Here is a 20,064-nt window from a genome sequence, read left to right as displayed (position 1 = left end):
ATTGGCACAGCTGATGTTACGTTTGCTAAACATGAGCTAGCTAGCTACCACCATTATTACTATTATGAGCTATGAGAATATTTACAACAAATGTCAGTTAGCTCTCGCTGCTTTAGCACTAAGATTACCAACTCAACCAATGATAGCGTTAGCTACCTTCTACTGGTAAAAAGTGCATTATACAGGACACAGGGAGGGGAACAGTGACTTGATTTAAAGCCACTGCTTTTGCCTCTGATGAATAAAATCCCTCAGCATTCTAACCCTTTGGTAAAGGTGGGTTCCTGAAAAATTGCTAACGTTTCTTTTTTCTGCTAGTACGCTACATCCAGAGATGGGGACTCGAGTTTGTCACTTGAACTCCAGTCACACTTAAGTCACACAGACAGTGACTTGAGACCTGACTCCGACTCCAGATATTGGACTCATGAACAATCATTATTTTTTACATTTTCTTTTAGCTCATTAACATTAAGAGAATGTCTGACGTGCTGAATTCGGACGTGATTTCCTCAGAGGGTTAGAGGGGGAGGAGACAGCGAGAGAGAGCTGTGTGTGGTGATCGGCCCCACTGTGGCTCTGTGAGGCCGTCATGTCACTGGACTGTTGCTGTTAAAGACCACAGCTCCCAGTAAGTCCAGTGTAAACACCAGTCAAGTTTTACAACATAGGTGTCAGGCAGAGGAAAACAGGAATCTAGTCTTTTATTTAGCAGGATAATGTTGCATAGATCCATTTTCTAATAACAGTTTAATATCAGCTCAGATCCACAGAATTTTAACCCAGAAAGATCCAAAACTGGTGAAATTAAAACGTCTACTGTTGTACTTACTGCTGTACCGTCCAGTCTGAATCTGAGTCTCACTCTCTCTAAGGGAAAGGAATATCTATATTATATATTGATGTACATATCAGTAGTTACTTTATCCTCTGTTTACAACATGATTATGAAGTGTGACACAGGCTGATGACCATGTCTCCAGATGGGTTCTCATAGGTCAATCTTAGTCAAAGAGCTCCATCCCTGTTCCCTGCCTCAGTATCACGTTCAACTGTATAGATAAAGGAGTAAGGATAATGCAGTACATGCTTTGCATTCCTTAGATATGATGATGCAGTGTTCTCAGCAGACTGGATGGCATGCAGCAGATAATATAATACTGATTACAGCCATTTTCAGCAGACTTGACTGGGACTTCAAAAAAACTGACTACGCCAAAAAATAACAAATTCAGCGTTGTAAGTGGAGTCCACAAAAAAATCAAACTGGGGTATTATCACTGAAATAGGTGACAATGATGCTGATGTTTATTATAACTTCAACAACATCTGCATTTTCCTCTTGAAAAAACAGCCTCGGGTCTCAGCCATGCAGCTCTCTGCATTCCTCTTTCTCACAAATACAGAGTGTAGTGTTGACTGGCTATCTACTCGTGACATGGAACTAATCTGATATGAGCAGTAACCTTTCAGAGACAGGAGGCTGCATCAGAGCAAAAGGAGCCAAATTTCAATTCATTTACTTAATCTGCAATCAGATCAGACACAATGACAATGAACTGGAAGTAACAGGAAAAGTGCTGAATATCAGATCAGACTGTTGGCCGACCCCGACCTCAGACCACCGAGGTTAAAACCAAACAGAGGTCCTTTCCTGCATTGTGCCAGGCTGGACTGAAAAAAAAAAAAAAAAAAAAAAAAAAAAAAAGGCCAGAAAAACCTTGCAACATTTATATAAAAAGACAATGCATCAAAAATGTAAATACAAAATCCTGTATAGGATTTACACAAAGCTGGAGAAGCCATGATGTATTGCACGGTCTAACACGCACAGTTACATTCACAGCAAGTCACCGGAGTCTTGAGAAGTGATTGAAATCATGTCGTTGTACCGTGAAGTAAATCATTTAGTTTGACACCAGCTCTGGTTGAGAATGAAGAGACCAACTGTGCTCAGCTTTTGCAGTTATTAATAAACCTAAATGTTATGTGAACGTTATCTACTTGTTTCTAACACACAACATCACATCAGCTGAACATTAGGGCTTCAGATAAACCATAAAACTCACTTTTTCAGGAAGGATGTGAGGAAATTCAATAACTCCTGAAGTGGTCATGAGGCAGTGACACTGTTGGTGTGTTTGGTGTTCATGGCAAAGAGTTCATCCCTCTGTTTATCACACACTAATTAGATCAATGACTCATGTCAACACTGTGTCCTGGAGTTTTAGAATTACAGTGACGAGCTCAAAATAAACTGTCAGATTCCCGTTACACATATGATGATGATGATGATGATGATGATGATGATGATGATGATGATGAGCTTTATTGTCACTGTAACAGTACAAGTACAATTACAGCGAAATTACAACAATCACCCCGTCTACACATAGGGCATACAACATATAATAAGACAGACATAACAGGATGACTGCGCAGCAAAAAGGGGGGGAGGGGGGGGGGGGGGGACATGTGGAGAGGAGAGGAGAAAAAAAATAACAGAATATATTATTACCAAACTGTTTATCTAGTGTCACAAGTGTTGTGTTGCTCCTCAGTCACAGAAATGTACCCACATTTACACAATTAGTCATAAGTATGTCAGTACTGAAACTGTAGCTGCTGTGTGTTTATGTAAAAAAATACATCTCATTCATGTAGTAGAAGGTTGGGTCCTGTTCTTCATGTGTGGATATCAGACTTGAATTGATTTGATTGCTAATGAGTTGATAAAGTCCTGGAATTTTCCAGTTTCTTCAAACGTGGTGTAACTACTTTAGGCTAACATGCTGTTAAAATAAACCTGTTCATTCTCAAACAGCTAACTCTGTTCTTTAAAGGTAGCTTAGAGTACTGATTTGTTGATTCTGCATGAATTTCTTTTTGAGTAACAGTGCGCTCTTATTTTGAAATAAAGACAAAATAAAGGGAAAATCTACCATAGATGTGTTGAGAATGCTCCCAGCATTCACTGGGGCAATAGATTCATGGACATAGGTCTAATTTTATGAATGTTCCTGTGTTGTTACTGTTTCCACACTTTCATCACTGTTCCACATCAGACACTTCAGATCTGACCGGTGCAGTGGTTAGACTGACGGATGTTGGCGCGTGACTGGTGCAGTTCTCCACCGCTGGATGTGCAGGAGACTTTTACAGTCCAGTAGAATCATTTTGTTTTGATTAAAGCTGCATTCTAACTGCACAAATGCTCTTTCACTCCCAACAGTGTTGATCTCTCTACTCTTTTATTCCATCACTGCAGCTCAGAATAACATGAGGAGACTTGGTGATGTTAATCGTAAAACTAAACCCTCTGTTGTCTTTTATTAGAAAAATAGTCCACACACTGTTCAATATTTCCTATGATTCTGAATGCATCATTTCAGCCAGAGCTCATAAGATATGAAAGACTCTCCCTCTGTCCTCAATCTCTGCTTTAGCAGCAGAAACAATTCATCTAAATTTTAACTTTCTTCTGTGCATCACATGTTCAGAATAGTTTGATCATCAGAGGAAAAAATTGTCACTCTACACTACAGACCTTTATTAATAATCCCTGCACTTGCATACAGTATCTCTTCATCCGTACTTTAATATTTTGATTTTTCATGTATTGTTTCTGTTTCTTTTTTACAGCTTCTATTCCAGTCATGTGATCATGTTGTTTACATTTCACGTCGTTGAATTTCACTTCCTGCTGCCGCTGTGTCTGCATTTACCTGCAGGTATCACTGTTTCATCTCATCCCATATTAATCCCTCCATTCATGCTTCTGATGATGTGGCCTGTAGTTAACAGCTCCTCCTCCCTCACATGAACTCGAAGCTGCGTCAGTAAAGCCAGAGTGAACAGAACCAGCTGATAACCAGCTTCATGATACAGGTTATCCAGGATAACTCCTGTTAGACTCAGTGAAGCCAGATAACCCAGAGAGAGACAGACTAAGTTCAACCCCAGAGCCCCAGCTTTGAAGAGGCCAGAAATCTAGGTCTGTATCAAATCATAAACATCTGGCTGATCTAATCTGGATAACTTGGTTACCCACGTATGAAGAATGAGGCCCTGCATTACTGAATCTATGACTAAACATCAGCTCACAGGAGTCTACAGCTGTTCCAGCTGCTCTGTGCAGTGCAACCACTAACATGCTGATGTTTGGCACTCATGTGTTCACCATGTTCACCAGCTTTGTTTTTTATTTGCTGTGTTAAGCATGATAACATTACTGAGTACCAGATACAAAGTGCAGCTGATGCAGATGTAAATGTCATAGTTTTTGCAAGAATCTGGTCAAAAACCAAACTAATAAAAATTTGCTCCTCCCTTTCTATTTATACAGATTGTTTACATGCACAGAGAATTTATTTTTATTGAATTATTTAGAGGCACCCTCGTGTCAGTCGGGCTGTAATAATTTTGAGCACCACAGTGCACTGCTCATCGTAGCGCTCTTTCTTTAAAAAATAAAAAACCTGCTCTGTCTGACGCCTCCTGGGTAAAAACAAGCCTAACAGGGCAAATGAAGTTTGTCTCATCTGAATCTTCTTGCACAGATCTGACTGTGAATCAAGCTACTGCTGCACCTGCGAGACCAAATTCAACAAAGCTGCGAAAAACCCTCTGCTGTAGCAGGCCTCAGTCCTGGGGGGTCTGTGATGCAGGTGTGAGGGTGAGGATCCAATAGATAACATGGATTTTTGTGTGTGTGTGTGTTTTAAATAGATTGAATTTCCTCTGTTGTTTTCTCTGTGTGATCTTGCTCTGAGTTGTGGACTGAACGCTGCCACGCCTCGATGCATCGCTCCGACTGTAAATAATGATCGAAGGAATGAATATCCCTAAGTAGCCCATCCATCTTCTTAATCACCCTCTAATGATCAGATGACGTATGTGTAATGCTGATTACATGGCAAGGTGATACCACCTTCACTCAGGTCTGTGTGTGTGTGTGTGAGTGAGAGAGAGAGAGAGAGAGAGAGAGAGAGAGAGAGAGAGAGAGAGAGAGAGAGAGAGAGAGAGTATCCCTGCATCCTGTAATGGTGAGACAGAGGGAAGGGAAACAGTGTGGTTGACAGTGATAGCCACAGGTATACCTTACATCCTTCTACTGGAGCCACACTTCTCCGTTTACTCTGCTGGTTATTTATCTGTGTTGCTCTCTCATGCAGAGACCCAGACACACATGTAGACATACTGCTGTTCGACACACTGTTGAGTAACGTTCGGTCAGGGGTCTGAATTTTTTGTCATTTGCCTTTGTGATTTTGAGTTTTTCCTTTCCCTGGAAGAGAAATAGGAAGTTCTGCTTTCACGTCCTGGCTCTCTTGGATCATACTCATCCATCAGGTGACACAAACATCATTTTCAACAAAGCATCTGTTGTCCCGCATCTGTCTGATGAAGCCTTGCTGCATCTGTGTAGATTGTTAAGCCCTCATACTGTATTCCAGAGAGGTAGGAGTCACAACACTACAGTAAATGATCTGCCGATCACAGAGGGTGAGTCCAAAAGACAGACAACAGAGAGGACTCCAGTGACAACTTGGAGGTGAACTGCATCTGAAAGTTAAGACTGATAAATGAAGTCATCTGAGTCAGAGTATTTTTGTCACACATGTGAAATTGCATCATTAAACAAAACACAGAAGTGACAAAATCTATACCTGCCACACAACAGATCAAACCTCATATTTCACAGTCAGCTCCAAGCGCACCAAGCCACTTGACAATTTATTCATCTTCCAAGTTCGGAAATGATTTCATCAGAGTTTCACTTCTCTGTCATGCTCCTCTCTTACTTCCACATTTAACGGGGCTCGCCATGAAGGGCTGGATTTAAAAGGATAGATATGTTCTGATAAAAGCCCCAAAAACTCCTCCCTATGGCACTTTGTTAACACATCAACTTTTTACAACGAACATATATTTTTTTTTTTACAATGAAAGCAAAAAAGTTTCAGAGCGTATATATACATATATAGTCTTCTACATTGTATGCTGACATGTTGCCAAGTGAACACATTTTTTGGACTGAAAGTTAAACAAGCATATGCTTTAGGTTTTGCAGTGCATGCCTACGCACACTCTCTCCACATGCACATGTAGACTGTTACACTGGACTGAAAGTGAAAACTCATTTGAATGTATCTTTTCAGAAATGTAGGCTCTGAATATTTCTATTTGTCATGATTGCAATGGATAACACTTGGACACTTACTGTCACACACACCGAGTGCTGCTGACAGAGAATCATAGGGCGGCTTTAAACTCTACCTTGGATTATGTGGAAATGTGCAGATCAGAACCTAGTTCACAATGAAAGATGCTTCATCAATGTGTCTGGAAACTGAGAAATCTTTGACTAACAAACTCAACACATGCTATTGATGTCACCTTACTTTTCAACTGTTGTCTGAGTGATCAGTGGATCAGCTCAGGTTATACTGCTGGGTCAAAAAGATCAACAGAAACATGCACTTCATTAGGAACACCATACTTATACTGAGTAGTTCCTTCCTCTGCTCTCAAACAGACAATTTAATTTATTTGATTAATAAAGTTAGATATCTATCTATCTGAACAGCCTCAGTTCATGTCACAGATCCACAGGATGTTGAAACTTTCCTCTGAGACTCTGCTCCATGTTGACATGACTGAATCACATCATTACTGCAGATCCGTCAGCTGCACATTCATGCTGCAGGTCTCCTGTTCTACCACATCCCAAAGGGGGTCTACTGAATCCAGGTCTGAGTCCGAACTGGACTCACTGTCATGTTGATGAAACCAGTTTGAGACTTGGAGCATTATCCTGCAGGAAGTAGCCATTAGGAGATGGTGAACTGTGGCTTTAAACTGGCAGACTGGCTCCAGCAGATTCCAGGTACATCACACCATTACACCATCCCCAGCCTGGACTGTTGACACAAGGTAAGTAGAGTCCATGGATTCATGCTGTTGACACCAAATTCTGACCCTACATCAGCTGCCTCAGCAGAAATCCAGATCCATCAGACCAGGCTAAGTTTCTCCAGTCTTCATCTGTCCAGTGCTGGTGAGCCTGTGTCCACTGCAGCCTCAGGTTTCTGTTCTTGGTGACAGGAAGTGGGACTTCACATGGTCTCTGCTGTTTTAGTCCATCCACCTCAAGGTTGAACTTGTTGTTCAGTCTGAACTTTTTCTGCTCACCACAGTTGTACAGAGTGGTTATCTTAGTGACTGTAGCCTTTCTGTCAGCTCCAACCAGTCTGTCCATTCTCCTCTGACCTCTCTCATCAACAAGGTGTTTCCTCCACAGAGCTGCTGGATGTTTTTTCTTGTCACACCACTCTCAGTGAACTGTCTGTGGAAATCAGAGGAGCTCAGCAGTTTAAAACCAGCCTATGTGGCACCAACAGTCATGTCACAGTCAAAGTTACTGACATCACCTTTTTTCCTCATTCTGATGTTTGAGGTGAACATTAACTGAAGCTCCTGAACAGTAGCTGCAGGACCTTATGCTTTGCATTGCTGCCAAATGACTGTATGGTCTATCTACGTCATGCAGCCCAATTCAGGAACAGAAAAATCATTCACTATTCGGACCTCGGACGGACAGGGCCGATCCACTTACCGATCCACATTCCAGTCCTGCCTCCTCCCACTTCTGGTTGTCTTGCCTGCAGGCAGGTCTCTTGTCCCTCAGGTGGAACGTACCTCCACCGTGTTGGACTGTTGCCCTTAGACCACCAAAATCTAATCAGTTCATCCTTGAGTACCAGTGAACATTTGCTTCAAAGCATTACTAAAATAGATACATACTAGGGCTGCACAATAATCAAAATATAATTCAAATGCAATACGGTCAAGTCCAATATCCAAATCGCAGGAGCTGCAATTTTTTTGATAAAGGTAATATGTCACAACATTGGTGTGCATTGTTAGCACTATAAGCACTGTGGTGCAACAAAGATGCTCCAGCCTACAAATTATATACTAAAGACGAAAGGGAACATTGAAATGGGGAAATGAAAAAAAAATTCCAACTGAAATTGTGACTCATATCACAACCACAATATCTGGCAAAAATCATTGCAACAAGAATTTTACACACATACACACACAAGGACAATCCACCAGCACAGAGGCATAAACATTAAAACTACTTAGAGAGATGTGCTCAGAGAGATCACAGCTTTATCATGAAGACAACAGGTGAGACAGATGGCAATTTAAAACTTAACCCACTGACAGGCTGCAGCATATGGAAACTGTATTAGATTCCTCTACCAACCCTGAACTTATCATACATAAAAAACTGGTCAGGCTGTTGCTGGGGGTTTATTAAAACACACAGTAACGTATTAGTTAGTCACTCACACGTCACACAGTGATGTGTAATTTATATGGTGAGTGGGTGCTACTGGGGGCGATGTACTTACTCATATGTTCTATGTGTTACTAATAGTAGCACAAATGGTACTCTTAGGGCTAGCATTCATAACAGCAGTAGCACAAAGCAGATAGAGCTCTCTGTGTGCGTGTGTCTGTGTGTGTGTGTGTGTGTGTGTGTGTGTCTGGGCTGTGTTTAAGTGTGTGTGAACGACAAAGTGGTGCTGTTCTGACTCATGCTCTGACATACGTAACAGTAACAGAGCTCCTCAACTGGCTGATTATGAAAACAAGATAATCAAGATAAAATAGTTATTGTGCCACATTCTGTTTCTGAACAACTTTCATCCCCCTAAAAAAATGGCAAACGTTAGCAACGTGCGTAGGAGTGCGTCATCTTGAGCAGTTTGCATGTTCAGAGACTTTCTTTTTATAATCAGGAGAGACCATGTCCTGTTTGGCTGCTGCTCCTCGCTCAGATATCTGTAACTTATGTCATGTATAACCTGAAAAACTACATAGACACAAGGCTTTTTGTTTTGGAATCTGTTTTTTTATTTTATGTTTTTTCTGTTTTGGTAGTGCCTGATATTAGCTTTACTATCAACATGCATGCTGGCAGGGTTGATGTGCTCTATTGCTATATATTTAGATATTATTCATATGAATTCAGTAAATGCGTGGTGTTTCCAAAGTCAATGAGTAATTGTGTTAAATAATCGTGATCTCAATATTGATCACAATAATCGTCATTATGATTTTTGCCACAATCGAGCAGCCCTTGTACGTGTATGTGGCACCAACAGTGTGGGAGGAGAAGAGCACATAGGAGAAGTACTGAGGAGAAGCATGCATGATAAAATAAATCACATAAATAGGTATTATCTATAAGACTGTTTTCTGCCTCCAGTATGTGAGCAGCACAGGTGTCCCTTTCACTATTTAAGCCCCTGATACTAAACACAGATCTACATGTTAATCATTACTTTAAATCTACATGATAATATCAATGGAAATCTTCAACTGCAGCCTGATGCACATTTGATGGCGTTCAGCCTGGTGCTCACTGAACCACATGCAGAATGATGGTACTGACACTGCTGTTATCATTAGTTTATTATAAGCAACAAAATACCACATCCTGGGCAGCTATATCATTTTGATCCAGTGTAACACAATAATAGTGTTGGATTAAGCTGCGTCCTCACGCCCGTGAGAAATCTGTGTTACAACTGAAGTCATCACATGGAGACTTAATAAAAGAGCAACAACCAAATGTCAGTTTCACCATTTTACGACCTGAGCTTGGAAAACACAGCACAAATCTACTGTGATCAGAATAACTGTGGACTGGCCTTGGCAAGAATGGAAATTACAGTGTAGTGTATAGGACCACTGCTTTCCGGTTGTTATTCACAGTAAATATCAAAAACATGACATGTACCACACTGGAACAGGCTCCTGATGCAGCCAGAAGATTCAGGTACTGATATGTCAGCAAGTAACTGCTGACGACGTGAGCACAGTCACTTTGTTAAGAAACGGCTGCTGATGAGGAAGAGACAGCTGATGAATTCTGCAGATGCATCACGTCTCTATAATGCTGCTGCTGGTTGAAAACTGACTCTGCAGTAAAACTACAAATAAACATATCATTAAAAATACATAGCAGATCAAATTTGGCTTTGTGAAGCACAAGAACAGTACAAAGTTTTGGTCGACTTTGGTAAGCTGTTGATTTCTCAATGCCAGGCTGTTTCCTAACTCCAGCTCTAGGCTTCACAGATATCCATCTCCTCATCTCACTCTCATTTCACAAAGTAGTGGGGTAACACTATGTGAACAGACATCCCTGTAAATTAATCAAACCCTAAAGACCTTTTTTTTTTTCAAATCCCACACCGTCCTTCCAACCCACCACTGGTGTTCAAGGACACACTGAGAGCCTGGCACAGACACTTCAAGCAGACACAGAAACACACACATTTGTTGCTCTTTGGTTGCATTTTTGGCAGAAGTGTGGTCGTGTCATTTTCAAAAGGACCTGAATTATTGAAACTAGGGTTGCAACAGGAGTCGACGTCACCGGTGCTCCACGGTGTTCAGGCACACATCGATTACAGAACTTACCCATCACCCATTTTTTAACTTTTAGTTATCAATACGTAGAGGGAGATACAATTATAAACTGAAAGTAGCTTCTCTGTGCAGCAGCAGAGCAGAGTTGCATCACAGAGTAGTGGAGTTTGATCACATGACTACAACACTATAACAGAGGATCCAGGGACAAAGCAAAAAGCAGAAGTGCCCATTTGACAATATGTCAGATTCTAATTCATAACAATAATGAGGCAATCTGCAAACTTTATCTGATGAAGGTGGTGGTAACACTTCTACACACTTCTGTAACACTTCTGTGTTGTCACAAGTTTATTATCCACAGCCTAGGATCCCTAATTAAAACACATTCCCTGTTACCACCTGTAACCATAGTTGCTGCCAAATCAACCATTTCAACACATCTGCAACATGAGATCAGCAACTCCTCCTGTTCATTTAGCAACTTGCAAGCAACAATGATTTGTGAAATGTGACGCTGGGACGTTGTGCAACTTGTGTGTCGGCGCTGCTCACAAATCTCTTCTGCGAGAGAGGCCACCAGACTAAAATCTGAAGAATCAACTTCAAAGCCGCTCTGTTCTGTCTTCAGAACACTCAGCATCACACTTTACTAATGGTAATATGGGCTTCCTGTAGCCTGAGCATGCACCGTGCACATATATATCAGTTTACAAACACAATAGCATCTCAGATTGGGCTCAAGATTATCAGAGGCTCTGGTTCACCTCCCCACCCCCCACCCCCGACCCTCTGGATCAGGAAGAGTACCACTTCCAGTTGGGGGTGTTGTGAAACTGAACTCAGTTCACAGTGATCTGAAGAAATGTCACAGCCCCACTGGTGACTGCAGCCTGACAAGTCAAAGGGTTTTTACTTTCAGCCCAAATAACTGAACCCAAACTAAAGAGTAAACAGATCTCATCTACGTTTAGAGAATAAATACATTAACATTCATCATAACAAGTGGGACCCCGTACATTGGACATGCTTTGTGTATTTATGGTGTGTAATTTTTGTTCATGAAAGATCATCATTTTAGCTTTAATTAAAAATAGATCCGGGATTTTTCAGCCCACGTCCTGTTTGAGATGAACAATGCTGACATGTGTGTGTGTGTGTGTGAGACAGGTGGGAGGCAGCTCACACACACACTGACGGCCGTGATGCTGTGCTGCAGGGTGTCGTTACATCATGTTTGCTCTCCTTACCCTCCGTCCTGCTCCGTACTGGCCGGAGCTCCACCGGGCCCGGTTGTCCGCCGCTGACTCTCCGTTACCGGGCAGCGAACCAGAGTCCGAATCCTCCCCCTCCTCCAGCTCCTCTTCCCCCTCCTCCCTCTCCTCTGTTTTCAGCCGCTTTGCCGCCCTTCCGTACTCCCCTTCCTCACGCTGGCCGGCCGCTTCTGCCGTCGACATGCTCGGTGGACGTGTTGGGGGAGCGGGACCGTGTGTGGAGCGGGTCACACTGACGCGTCCATGCCAGCAGCTGTGTCTCCGTCTGCCTCCCTGGGTATCTGCGTCCCCGTCTCACTGCTGCACCATCGGTCCCCGTCGCTCTCCAACACCACTGATTTTCTGTGTGGAGGTGTGAGTGGTCTGGATACATCCCGCCCCGTGCTGTCCTCTTATTGGCCAGTCTGGCCCTGCACCTTGGAGATACGGCGTGTGATTGGCCGGTGTCGGTGCGTCAACAGACGGCTCTCCACGCTCTGCAGAGGAGTGCGCAGAGAGGGAGCAGGGAAGGGAATGGTGGGCTGCATGAGGACGGAGGAGAAGGGAACACTTAAAAATTGCAGAGCGTAGGAAAAAAGACAGAGAGAGGGAGAGACAGTGTCAGTGCGAGCGTTTACATGCTGCATTATTAAAGGGATCATTCTCTTTGTCATCACTGGGTCTTACTACAGACACCAAGCAGAGGTCAGCAGCTAAGACCTGCCAATATTAAATGCAAAACACTGTCATTAGTTTTCATGAGGAGGTTGTAAGAGAGCTTTTTCTTTTATATAAAAGATCATGCATTGTCAATGCTAAAATGTAAAATAATCACCTGTTCACCTGGGGACTAGAGGTCAACTGAGGTCAACCAGATTTTAAAGGCAGATGTAATCCTATGTTTGGAGCAGGTTGTGCTATAGACCTGGACTTGCTACAAAAGCAGCAACAGCATGCTTTCAGCAGAGCAGCAGTATCTCCAGTCGAATGCATTAATAATGCATACTGTAACCAATATTACACCCATACTTTACAATTAAAGCTCCCATATATAAAGTTAGCTGTCATTTATATAAGAATTATCTCAGGTACACAGTGACATTATTAAAGACAAAAAGCTAAATTATTTTCCCTTAAGACAAAAAAGGCAAATACATACATGTGTATTGTATTTCATTTTATTATTTTATTTCAGTTGGTTTGATTTAGGTATTGTGAATCTTCCACAGCTGTGTGAATATGAAAATACAGCAGAGACCAAGATGTCCTGACTTTTAGTCTCTAGTGTGGTTCAAAAATGTTGACTTCTGCAATTCCCAAAATGCTGAACTTGGCTGGTAAACTGACCTTTGCAAAATTGGTGCAGTTCCCATCAAAAATGACAACACATTTATAAACAGTTTCACATTCTGGGAGCACAGGTACCTGCAGGGCATTGCTGCCTGTCACACATCATGTCCACTGCACCATTAATCCCTGTTAGCTTGACTCCAGTCACATCCAAGGAGGCTCTGTGTAGGTGTTCCACTGAAGCCTGTGCAGCCTGCCTCCATAGGGTGGGTAATTGCTGTCCATGCTGCAGTGAGCTCTGCCAGTATCACTGTACTTCCTCCTGAACATCTGCAAAGTTGGGCTCAGTAGCACTGAGTTGCTCCACCTGGCTCTGAGTCCTTGTCTTACCTGCCACACTTTGCCTTACCTTGATGGATTTGCAGGCTCCAGTGAGTCATCACCTTTCACCACCCACAGCTGCAAACAGACTTTTCACAGACTTTCCTTGGGCAAAGGTATTTTATTTATTTTTATTTTTTATTCCAGAGGCAAGGCTGAAAACTAGAAGTGAAAGAGCATCCACAGTCAGAGCCCCAAAACTCCTGAATGAACTGCCTGCGAAAATCAGGTCAGCAGGCCTGTGTTCAGTGTGATCAGAGCAGGTTGATATCATAGATTAACATCACCTTGTCCAGCTTGATAATAGAGGTCAACTAAAGTCAGTGAACTCAGATAGAAACTGATCAGCTGGGCCAGGGGGTCGATTAACGACTTTAGTGCACTGACTTTTGTCAGTTGTAGTTCAGAGCTTTGTGCTCTCCAACTGGCAAGAATACAGATTTTTCCAGACCACAGTGAGACCTCCACTGTGTCCTGACAGCTGTGGACCCACAATATATGATCAGTCCACAGTTCACTTAAATGGATAAATTCCATGTTCCATCGCCAGGTTTCAGTCAGGAGCAGGAAAGACTCATTTTACCTTGTAAACAAGTCTTTTAGAGTGCGTCAAAATATCAAGAGCACAAGAGGCATGATTTACTCTGATTAAATAATTTAGTTTTCTGTGATAACACAGAACATTCACTGAAGGAGATGGTTTGTTGGATCTGTTGGTGATCCTAACTGGGACGACCACAGGTGTGGGAGTGGGAGGCTTTGGCCAATAGATGAGACAGTTAGTCTAACCCTAGACATCTGAGAGTAGCGGTGGACATTTGCAGGGTGGGGGGTGAAGAGTGTAATAAGGTGTGTGGCCAACAGGGGGCTAGTACCAGGGGTCATACCTTTAGGGATTGCACCAGTGTGTAGCTTGACGTGTCAGAAAAAGGGCTGTAAAAGTTTGGTGGCATTCTGTAACTACTGTATGTTTATTTATCCCCATCTGTGATACTCCAGTGGGTCCAGTAATGTTGCTTTGTTACCATGAACACACACTGTGCTTTATTTTACATTATTTCCTCCTGTTTGAGTAACGTGTGATGAGAAATACAGTGACCAGCATTTTCTACTCCTCATACAGAGCTCTACCTCACACACACACTCATACACTGGTGGAACAGACATCGGAGGTCATTTTGATTTCAGTTTCTTGCCCAAGGACACTTCCACACGCCAGGATCGAACCACTGACCTTCTGATTCGTGGACAACCTGCTTGACCTTCACAGCTGCCCTTAAACCCTAGAGCCTTTTTTTAAACAATATAACTATGAGCCATTTCTAAAGATTTGGGACATGTGGAAAGGTGGGCAGACCCACCCGTGAGAGTGAATAAACATGAGCTCACTGCCTGATCTGGTCTGCCTCTTTAAGAGAATCCTTAGACACAACCCTTGCAGAAATCTTGCGAGCTTAAAATGTGTCAGTGATGCAACATTTCATCGAGTCATCGAGCCGTGGCTCAGATAACACATTTGTGTGACCGTGGTCTGAGTGTCACAGGGTCAGAGCCTGTGAACAAGCCTGTTGTGTTGTATTGTGTATGTGTTTCTACATGTATGTGTGGCCCGGGAGTGACATCACAAACAGAATAATGCAATAGAGCAGTTACCTTCTGTCTGACCTGGTCTTTCCCACACAGCCTGTTCTCACACAGACAGATTCAGATCAGCTTTCAGGTGGCACAGCCTGTTGGACAAGACTGCAGGGGAAAGACGAGACTCTTCAAATGATTCTTTCACTTAATACTTTCAAAACATTGTTACACACACACACACACACACACACACACACACACACACACACACTTGACGTGGCTGATCCCACAATCTTGACATTATAAGGGACATATGAAAAGTTTATTTTGAATGTGCACATTGATAATTTACTGAAAAAGCTGAGGACCAAACTTGGCTTCTCTTTCCGTTTGAAGCCAGAAAGAAAACTGCACAAAGCTCATTCATATCAATATTAGAATACAGTGATATAACATATATGCATGAAACTTCATCATTATTTGATCCATACCAGCTACTATAGCACTAGATCTGCTGATCAGATTCTTTAAAGGTGCACTCAGAAAAACAGAGTTCTCCTTTTATACACCTTGGAGGGAGTTACACAGTTACTTTAGAAGCCCTCCCCTCATTAAATATACTTAAAAGACTCACAAACATGTTTCTGTTTTATATGAGTAACCAACTGTTGAGTGCCTTCATATGAGATGGACTGTGTTAGGGCCCTTTTTATTCCCTCTTGTCTTTTACTTTCTTTATTGTTTCCAATAAAGTCTCCATCACGACTTGACTGTAGAAGAGCGCTATGATAAAGAAGAAGAACAACAACAGCACATGGAAATGTGTGATGAATTTGCAGTACCACTTCAGGGATTAAAAAAAAGACTAATTTTAGTGGTTTGGTTATCTGTACCAAAATTCCTGGTGACAGAAAGAAGTACTTTGACATGTTCTGTGCACTCCTCATAGTTGTTGCATGACGCACAATGTAAAGATATGTGAAATGTACTAATTGGGTTAACGCATGCATCACAGTCCTTTGGCAGACAACTGGCCTTAGAGGAGCCTATGAGTTCTTCAGAGGTGGTTGTTGTTGGACTGACACAGCCGCTGTTTAGCTGCTTCTGCAAGGACGAAATGTGGCACATCCACTCCTCCAGAGGACTCTGTCCATCCTGGACCTGAGTTTCTGATAAACTAATCGCATCATTATAGTTTTTACCAGGTCGCATCCCAAAATGCTTGTTGTTATTATTTTGTTGTCTACAGTTCCCTGCAGAATGAGTGATCCTCTTTCCCATAATAATAATAATAATCAGCAGGTATGTGTGAAGCTGCCATACTGTTGATGTTGATGAGTCCTCCCACTCCCACAACCAGTGGAAAGCCCCCCTGACGTCCCTCCTTTTCATGGTCACATGAACTGCAGTCGTAGGATCTTGAGTTATTTCACAGGCTGGTCAGGAATTGACGCCACAGATCTTAGCAACAGAGCAGTATGCATTGTTTGTGGCAAGCCTGCACAGATATACCCTCTTTGTTTTGTTCAGGATATTACACAAGTGCAGGAAAATGTCTTTCCTCATCCGGAAATTCTAAAGCCACTGCCTGTCATGCCAGGTGGTGTGTATTTACTGCCAGGTCCTGCAGGAACACAACTGAGCCCAGCACCTGTTAATCTTGGCTGTGCATTATTGTATGTGTATGTAGTGTTATGCAATAATATCAGTAGAAGATGAATGTCATCAATACAAGTGTGTGCTAATAATTTAAATCAGAAAATAAGTAAAAAACAAATAAAGGGCATGAAGTGTAAATCAACTCAGTAACTCATATGAAAATCACTGGCAATTTCTTAGTCTATCACTAAGTAAATTACTAATTTAGACCCATTCATCAGGCCGTAATGTCCTGGTATTTCATACTCATAAATCTGATATTGCTGGTCCCAAGCCCAGATGTGAAGAGAGGTGGTTTGGGTGAGGGGGCTCGCTCCTCTACCCCGATAGCTACAGATACACCTACAGGAATAAACCAAGAAATCCCACCCCTGAAAAAAAAAGAATCTTTATCAGGAAGACTTATGATGCTGGGCATTAAAAGCATATGGAAGCTACCCTGATGACCACCATCCTCTCATCCAGGGCTGTCACCATCGTTACATGGCGCCAAGATGTGGATACAAAAGCCACAAAGATTGGCCACACCTGGGGACAGCTGGAGATGTTGGTTCAGGACCAGGATGCCTGGAGAACTGTTGTTGAGGGCCTATGTTCTAGGAGGGATTTAGTGAATTAAGAAGAAGACTTTCATATTCCTGTTAATGTATTGCAGCCTCTGTTGCAGGCAGATTGTGTAACAGCCCATCAGTGCCAACTGTCTTTAAGCACTGCTGTGCACACTTCTCCATCATCACGGAGATGATCACGCTACGGAAATGGTGCACAATCTTCATAACAAATCCTCATTGACCCTTTATTCTGGGCTCTACACTTGGCTATACGCAGTTCCTGGTTGTAATCATCCATTTCTCCATGCAGGTGTCCATGCAGCCTAATGATGCAGGTGTCCGATAGTTCCATGGTTTCATGTTTGCACTTACTGCACTTATTTGCAAAAAGCCAGTGTGAACAAGAAATGGACCAGAACTAAGAGGAATGAGTATTATTTCTTTGGATAGGACCGACTGGACTGAACTACAGGTGTGAAATCTTTATATGAATCATTAGGATGAGAGTGGCACCAAAGAACGCAGTTTGTATGGAAGGAGGGGGGGCACCGCTGGGGTTGGATGTTACATTTTCTTTAACCTTTATTTGTACGGTGTCACATCACAGCTAGAACTACTGGTAAAATGATTTGTTGATAAGACTTGGATGATTCAGTCACTGAGCTTGCTGCTGTGCTTCACTTGGTTAGGTTGACCCACTCATGGGTGTAGGTTTGCATATGGACACAACCGTCCCTACATATATTTGAGTGAACTTGTTCACATTATGTATGTTCACATTAGCTGTTGTTCACACATATCCAGACAACTGATTTAGGAATGCTGGCATTTGACTGGCTGAAAGGGCGGGGACTGTCTGGAGACACATGTCATGTACAAACACCACAGTTACTGCAGATACGGAGGAGGCGAGAGTGGATCAGTGTGCAGTCAGTTATTTGTGTCAGTCCCAACCTTGAGCATAGTACTTCAGATGACTCCCTCCCCTCTGTTGCCTGAACTACAGCACACATCATTTAACTTTGTCCATGCCCACAGGGTTTGGACTTTGTAGATATCATGCCAGCAAAGAGACTTCAGGAGCTTTCACTCCACCCAGAGCATCGGTAATAGGTAGTAAACTGACCATCCTGCATCCACAGTGATTTAAAATGAAAACCTGCTCTAGCTAACTCACGTCACCAAATTTACATTATTAGATTGTTTTTACATCACTGGATTAGCAGCATGTTACTTTTGTAGCTGCTCATGGTGGAGCCAGCTTTAAATGTGGAATCTAATGAAAATGGGAACTGCAGCACTGGTCACTGGCAGGACCACTGAATATAAACATGTTGATGCAAAAATGCAAAAACATTGTATGTTTTCTTTCTTTCTTTTCTAGTAACATTTCTTGAAGTTTAGTCTTTAGTCTTTATACAGATTGTATATGTTAATAAATCATTCCTGCCAATGTTGAGACAAACCAACGCCCTTGGAACCACTCCATCTCCTCATTTCACCAACAGTTTGTGCACTGAGCTCAGTGCTGCTTTCGGTTCATACAGGTTCACAAATAGATGCAGACAAACCTCAGGGATGAGGAGTATCAGTTATGGTCTGTCACACCAACTCCCATCACGCTCTCTGTTCCCCTTGGCGTCAGCCCTATGACAGGCTCATATCAGATAAGACCCACTTTCTTGCTGCTTGGCAACCTACCAGTGATAAATGACAACCTGTGATCATGTCACCAGCCAGACAGGCTCTTTTCAGGAACACCCAATCACACTGTTCCACATGTGAAGCTGCCCAATACAACCACAGTCTGATCAGCTGGTGAGCCAGGCCGTGCTCAAAGGCATATCAGTAAAAACAAATCATTCCCCACCTGGATAAATGCATTTGGTCCCATGATCAAACAAGCGACCTTCTGATCATAAGCCAACTGAAGCAGATGCTTTAAAATAACCATAGAGATCATAACAACAGGCCACAGGAACATGGTTACGTGTTTGCTAACTTGTTAGCAATCATCACTACCTTTACTGCTAGCACACACAGAATAACATAGCATTCATTTAAAGTTTAGAGTCATTTTCCCAATTTCTTGACGTTTTTACTCTGAAATCAATATCTGGCCCTACAGCTGCTAGATACTCCTCTGCATTCACCACCAGCTTGGCACCATCACAGTAGCTGGACAGGCTGGTGGTGTATGTGGGTGGTTTCTACGACCAACACAATGAGCTTAAAGGGCTGAAAGCTCAGTGAAGCTACAGAATTAGGTGATAACTGACCATCCTCTATCAACAGACTGGCTGACAAGCTCTTGTCCTAAAATAAAGCTGAAGTTAAAAATTTGATCAGTCGTACTCAGCTGAATTTTAAATAAAAATCTTGCCTCCAGTGTATTTTGCTTCAGGAGCAGTTTCACATGATTCATGCACAGCCTCGCTCTCTGTCTCTTACTGCGATGGAGGTTCTCCCTCCCACTCATCACCTCCTCAGCTCTCTGTTCCCTGTTCCAGCATCTTGCTCCCTTCACATCACTCCTCCTTTTCATTGTTCTGTTTGAACGCTTGTGTTGTTCTTGTTGTAGTTGGCTGCTCGGCTTTGCTCGCCTATCTGTATTCTTTCAGTAGTTTTCTAATGCTGCAGCTATGCTATGTAAAGGCCAACCAGTGTTTAAATTAGTTTTCAAATCAAGAAGTTTTAAGTTTTAAATCAAGAAGTTGCAAAGAAAGGGTCTGATCTCACATGGCAACATGTCCCTTACTATCCCTGCACTGCAGCCCAGTGGGAAAACCCTGTGCACTGTAACACAAACAGGGAATTTTATACTATAACCTTTGGAATATACTTGCAGTGGATTTTATCACCCTTTCACCTCTTCAGTATGAACAGGAGGAATGATT

At 42.4% G+C, this 20,064-nt stretch overlaps 1 protein-coding gene and 1 long non-coding RNA gene across 2 annotated transcripts in view; both read right to left on the bottom strand.

Annotated features, from left to right (window-relative positions):
• Positions 1–12,104, bottom strand: part of LOC139623409 (heterogeneous nuclear ribonucleoprotein L-like) — a 39,831-nt gene extending 27,727 nt beyond the window's left edge. Inside the window, exon 1 of the mRNA XM_071481643.1 lies at positions 11,706–12,104. Coding sequence (XP_071337744.1) covers positions 11,706–11,912 — 207 coding nt within the window. The 5' untranslated portion in view covers positions 11,913–12,104. The remainder of the gene's footprint in view (positions 1–11,705) is intronic.
• LOC139623410 (uncharacterized) lies at positions 4,913–9,174 on the bottom strand. Its single transcript, XR_011691502.1, has 2 exons — positions 7,619–9,174; positions 4,913–7,348 (listed from the first exon to the last, which is right to left on the bottom strand). It is a non-coding gene; the product is annotated as an uncharacterized lncRNA (long non-coding RNA).
• Positions 12,105–20,064: the final 7,960 nt, after the last annotated feature.

Source organism: Trachinotus anak, unplaced genomic scaffold, assembly GCF_046630095.1.
Source record: "Trachinotus anak isolate AG129_WGS33_773 ecotype Australia unplaced genomic scaffold, CSIRO_AGI_Tana_v1 ptg000007l, whole genome shotgun sequence".
Classification (NCBI taxonomy): domain Eukaryota; kingdom Metazoa; phylum Chordata; class Actinopteri; order Carangiformes; family Carangidae; genus Trachinotus; species Trachinotus anak.
This window is presented reverse-complemented; position numbering and strand designations above follow the sequence as displayed.